The sequence below is a fragment of the Myotis nattereri genome (assembly GCF_964212035.1).
Source record: "Myotis nattereri genome assembly, chromosome: 3".
In the NCBI taxonomy this organism is placed as follows: domain Eukaryota; kingdom Metazoa; phylum Chordata; class Mammalia; order Chiroptera; family Vespertilionidae; genus Myotis; species Myotis nattereri.
In genome coordinates, this window is record NC_138077.1 from 181,977,290 (window position 1) to 181,983,128 (window position 5,839).

Genomic DNA, 5,839 nt, shown 5'->3' on the forward strand with positions numbered 1-5,839 from the left:
ACAAAACTGGCATTTCCCCTCAGATGTTCCTGTTTTGTCTTAGCATCAATCTGTTGGGTCAAAATCTTCCCTCTAAAACAAATCCCATCACACATTTCTGTCGTCTTACCCCCAATGAAGCTAAACTTTGGGGGATATTGTTGTTGTTGTTGTTTTTCTAAATTCTCCTTATATCCATCTGAACCAGTGACCTTTCAAACTTTTTTATTTTTCCAGCAGAACCACTGATTCAGACGAAATCTAACACCCAGCCCACGAATCAGATATAAGAAGAGCTCTGGAAGGAGTGGGGTGGGGGGAGCTCGGCCTTACAAGGGGGCTCCAAAGGCACCTCCTCCCAGCAAGTTGACAACCAGGAGCCAAACTTCTGGCTCCGAAATTTCCCTCCCTCAGCCTGGGTTTCTCGAGGGTGCGCTTTAGCGTCGCGCACCGTGCCCTCCTCACCCCAAGTCTCTCCCCTCTCCCCACTGTCTTCCATGCCAGGTCCTGACATGGAGCTTCGCTCGGAGTTGCCCAGCGTGCCCGGCGCGGCGACGGCGGCCACGACAGCGACGGGGCCGCCCGTGGCATCTGTGGCCTCGGTGGCGGCGGCGGCGGCGGCGGCCGCTTCGCTGCCGGTGAGCGTGGCTGGCGGCTTGCTCCGGGCGCCCCCGCTGTTGTTGCGGGCGGCGGAAAAGTACCCGCGGACCCCCAAGTGCGCGCGCTGCCGCAACCACGGCGTGGTGTCGGCGCTCAAGGGCCACAAGCGCTACTGCCGCTGGAAGGACTGCCTGTGCGCCAAGTGCACGCTCATCGCCGAGCGCCAGCGCGTCATGGCGGCGCAGGTGGCGCTGCGCAGGCAGCAGGCGCAGGAAGAGAACGAGGCGCGCGAGCTCCAGCTGCTCTACGGCACCGCCGAGGGCCTGGCGCTGGCCGCGGCCAACGGCATCATCCCGCCGCGACCCGCCTACGAGGTCTTCGGTTCGGTGTGCGCCGCCGACGGCGCGGGGCCGGGAGCCGGAGCGCCCGCGGGGACTGGAGGAGGCGCGGCGGGCGCCGGGAGCTCAGGTGAGAGCGCGGCCCGGCCGGGAGGAGAGGGGAGCGGTAACGGGGTCCAGGGACTTGATTGGGTACCGACAGAGCAGAATCCCCTTCTCCAAACGTCCCTTCTGCTAGAGTTCACCGCGCACCCAGCCCTGATGTGGGACATAAGTACATAAACTCTCTGTCCTCCCCTTTCTGAAGCATTTGCCTTTTACTTTTCTTTCACCGCGGGCCCAATTGTGAACGTTTTAGTCTTATCTCCTCTAAACAGGTTCCAGCTTCCCTGCTCACTGTGCCGGGCCTTCTCCCCAGCGCGGAAGCCTGCGCGTCTCTCTTCTCCTCTATTCTGTGCTTTTCCACCCGTCGCAGTTGCCTCCTCTCCTGCCCACTCTCTTCGGAAACCCGACCCTATCCGAGCCCCCTCCTCCGCCCCGCCCCTCTCTCTCTAGGTGTCAAGACAACTCGTTCTCTTTCCACTTGTGATTCCTGTAATCGCGTTCCCATTGCTCCTCGGACAACCGCAGGTCTCGCCCTGCTCCTTTCCCCACTCGTCCCGGTTTCTCAGAGTCCGCGCGCTCTCACCTTCCCGAGGCCTTTCCTTTACTCCTCTACTCCCTGCCTGGCCCCACCCTCTTCTTCAAAACTCCTTGGACTTTTTCTGGGGACGGAGGAGACCTGGCGGGCGCCTTTGGGGCCCTCTCAGCGGGGGAGACAAGAATTTCTTAGGTCTTAATTTCGGAAAGGGTGGCTGAGAAACAGGGGCTTTGTTTTTTGCCTGTCGAGAAGTTTGGGACCTTGTAGATGTCCAAGAAGCTTTCCTATACAGGCTCTGCTGCCCGGGGCCAGAGGGCACCCCGGCCTGGGTCGGCTTTTCTATAAGGGGTGGTGCAGCTGGAAGTTATGTTGGCTCCTGTTTGAACCCAGGGCCAGGTCCCTCTTCCAGGGCAGGGCAGGGCAGGGCTAGGAAGGGGGATAACGGTGGAGGTTCAGTCTCCACGCTTCAGGAAGACGACTTATTCGGTGCAGGTGGTTGGGGTTCTGGGTACAGAACGGAGACGGCTGCCTGGGGGCAGGGGAGGAGAAACAGGGCTGTAGGGACCCAGAGGAAGGAATGGTGGGGCAAAAGGAAAGGGGCATTGGAGCCCAATGAATGGAGGACGGGGGGGGGGCTCCCTGGGAAAGGAAACTGTGGTGCCAAGGGCTGGGGTGCTGTGGGTGTGGTCGCCTCCCCACTGCTAACTGCTCTTTACATCCTCATTTCTCCCCTCCCAGAGGCCAAGTTACAGAAGTTTGACCTGTTCCCCAAGGCCCTGCTTCAAGCAGGCCGGCCGGGCAGCCCGCCCCCGCCACCAGGGAAGCCCCTAACGCCCGACGGTGCGGACTCAGGTCCCGGGACCTCATCCCCGGAGGTGCGGCCAGGCTCGGGCTCTGAGAACGGCGACGGCGAGTCTTTTTCGGGGTCGCCCCTGACCCAGGCCTCCAAGGAGGCAGGTGGCAGCTGCCCGGGCAGCGCTGGGCCCGGAGGCGGCGGCGAGGAGGACAGCCCAGGCTCCGCCAGCCCACTGGGCTCTGAATCCGGTTCGGAGGCCGACAGAGAAGAGGCAGAGGCTCCTCCAGCCCCAGGGCTGGGCGGGGCCCCGGGTCCAAGGCAGCGGACGCCGCTGGACATTTTGACGCGCGTCTTCCCGGGCCACCGGCGGGGCGTCCTGGAGCTGGTGTTGCAGGGCTGCGGCGGCGACGTGGTGCAGGCCATCGAGCAGGTGCTGAACCACCACCGCGGGGGCCTGGCGGCCGGCCTCGGCCCCACCGCGCCCTCGGATAAGGCTGCAGTGGGTGCAGCAGCAGCCGCGGAAGATGGGTGGCTGAGCCGTGTTGACGCCGCCGCCGGGGGCCCCGGGCTGCCAGCGCCGCTGCAGGCCGGCCCCGCCGCACCCCCGCACCACAGACCTTTGCTAGCCGGCGCCATGGCTCCCGGGACGCTGGGTTCGCTGAGCAGCCGCTCGGCCTTCTCGCCTTTGCAGCCCAACGCCAGTCACTTCGGCGCCGCCGACGCAGGTGCCTACCCGCTGGGCGCGCCGCTCGGCCTCAGTCCCCTGCGCCTGGCCTACTCGGCGGCGGCGGCGCACAGCCGCGGCCTGGCCTTCATGGCCCCTTACTCCACCGCGGGCCTGGTGCCCACGCTCGGCTTCCGCCCGCCCATGGACTACGCCTTCAGCGATCTCATGCGCGACCGCTCCGCCGCCGCTGCCGCGGCTGCGGTGCACAAGGAGCCGTCCTACGGCGGCGGCCTGTACGGGCCTATGGTCAATGGCGCCCCTGAGAAGCAGTAGGGGAGGGTCCTGGCAGCTGGGCGCCGGGCGGCCCCCAAACAGGGACCCCAGCCTTGTCCCCGTGGGCGGCCGGTCCCCCTTCGCCCAGTGCGCGCTCTGCTTCCCGGCGGGGGTCCTCTCGCTCCGAGGCGGTTCCCAGTTTTGTTTTGAAGGGTGGGTGGGAAGAGCTGAGCAAAGTGGAGCAGCTACAAATGCAGATGTCCTCGGAGGAGGTGCGAGGCCCTGATCCTCACTCCCCCACCCCCTCCCTAAGGTTCCCCAGCCCTTGCAAAAGCGACAATGCTTGCGAATTCGAAGTCTGCCTCCGTAGCGCACGCCCATCTCGCCCGTGCGCTCCAATGGATGGCAGGATGGTCCGAGAGTCTGTCTTCTGTGTCTCCCCTCCCTTTAAAGAATCTTAAATATTTGCTCTAACAAATACAAATTTAGGATGTATAAATCTCTTGGCACTGAGTCGAGTCTTTGGGACACACATATATATCGATATCATTGTTTTAAAAACGGAAAAGTTCTGCGGTGCACTTTCCTCATTGCGGTATTTGTCGCTCTTTGTCGCTTATGCCGGTAAGCATGGGTTCCCGTGGTGCAGTGTGTTTTTATATATGTATAAATCTATATATAACCTATACACATATATACAAGCCAGTGTATCATGTTATACAATGGAATTCTAAGTTATTAATTGTAATCTGTAGGTGAACCTCGGTATTAACGTGAAAAAAGCCAAAAAAAAGGACAACATGGAAAAAATTAGACTCTACGCGCATTGTACGTATCAGGTTTTATAAACTAAATCTATTGTAAACTCCCGGACGGATCTTGCTCACCTGCCTGAGCCGGCCTCTCCCTCAGGAGCGGTCAAGGTGAGCGCCGAGGCGGGAACAGAGCGACTTGGGACTGAGCCGGACCGGTCCTCCCGCGGGCCCGCCTCTCCTGCGGGACTCGCCACACGCTCCGGCCCAGGGCGGCCGGCGGGACACGCAGCTGCAGAGAATGGCTCACTTCGTGCTTTCCTTTGCAGAGACATGAGCTAGAAATAAATGTTATTTTCTAAGAAAACCACTCCGAGTCCCGTCGGGCTCCTCGGGCAGCGGAATTGGAAAGGTCTTGATTTCCTGCTCAGGCCGTGGTTCCAGGGAGAAGCTGGACCGAAGTCTGGGCTGGTGCTCTGACCCTCAGGGGTGCGGGGAGGACGCTTCCGCGGCGCCTGGGAGGGCCCGCGGCTGGGAGCTCCGGGCGGAGCGGCGCCTCTGGAAGCCCTGTCCCCACTCGGCCGGGGCGCGGCTCAGCCGGGGTCGCCTGGCCAGTGCTCTGGGTGCCGGATCGAGAGCCTTTCCCCCCCCCCCGAGTTCTGCGAGGCTGGCAACCAGGTTCTGGTTCTCCCCGGGGCGCAGATTTGGGCTCAGGCGGGTTGCACACTGCACGCCTCCCTTCTCGGAGAGATTTGGGACCAGGGGCTGCCGGGGCGGCGGCTGCGGAGGGAGGGCCGCAAGGGAAGACGACCTTCCAGAGTTATTTTGGGGCAGTGGGTGCCGCTCCCGCCAGAGGTGAGGACCCCACTCTGCGCCCCTTTTACTTCCCTCCTCGAGCGGAGCTGAGCAATTAGCGGCTCCAGGGCCCACCCCTCCTCCCGTGGTCCATCCCGCTCCGGACGGGGTGACTCCCCCTCTTCGGGAAGCCGGGCGCCCCCTCCCCTAGGCTGGCCCCGGCGACATCCCAAGGTAAACTTCTGGGGCCGGCTCGAGTTCCGCCAGGCGGTGAAACTTAATAGCAGGACAAGAAAACGGTTTAATAAAGAAGGGCTTTAATAGGGAACTAATTTGATTGAGTTGCCTAATTCCACTTTAATTGGAAAGGGGTTTGGCTGTTTGGTTATAAAGTGCGAGGGTGACGGTGAGATGAGAGTGGCGGGGGGAGAAGGAGCGAGAGAAGAAAGATGGGACAAGAGGTGGACGCGAGGGAGAAAGTAGGAAGAAAGGAGCAGGGACGTTGCGGAGAAGCAGGGAGCGGGCGGCGAGAGCGCGGGGCGCCTGGAAGTGAGAACTTCCGTGCCCTTCCCGCTGCGCCGCCCCAGCCTCCTCGCCCTCCTCCCGCCTCCAGCGGCTGCTCCCAGCCGCTGCCCTCGTCCCACCCGCGGGGAGCCAAGAAGGGTCTGGATTTCTTGATTTCAGGAGGGACCTGCACTGGGCGAGGGGGGCGCCCCTGGGCCCGGCCTCCCCACTCCCAAGAATATCTGGAGCTTCTTATTCGTCGTATTTTCGTTCATTCCCACAGCAAGCCGGAGAGAATCCAGCGAGCTGTTTATTATCGGCTCCACTTCACGGCGGGAAACTGAGGTCCAGGACGGTTTAGGGGCTTGTCCGACCGTTCGGGGATTCCGGGTCCTTCTCCCCACCGTTCCCGCGGCGGAGCGCTCCCCTTCTCCTCTCGCAAGAGCTTTCTGCTGGCCCCAAGTGGGGCCTCTGCAGAAACCCCCTCCCGGTGCC

General features: G+C 62.3%; 1 protein-coding gene across 1 annotated transcript; it reads left to right on the forward strand.

The window, feature by feature from the left end:
• Positions 1–476: 476 nt before the first annotated feature.
• On the forward strand, positions 477–4,063 carry DMRTA2 (DMRT like family A2; the record flags this gene model as incomplete). The annotated part of the gene is made up of 2 exons (XM_081087326.1): positions 477–1,047; positions 2,296–4,063. 2 exons carry the CDS (start codon positions 477–479, stop codon positions 3,351–3,353), a joined length of 1,629 nt encoding a protein of 542 aa, XP_080943452.1. The 3' UTR covers positions 3,354–4,063.
• Between the last annotated feature and the right edge of the window lie 1,776 nt (positions 4,064–5,839).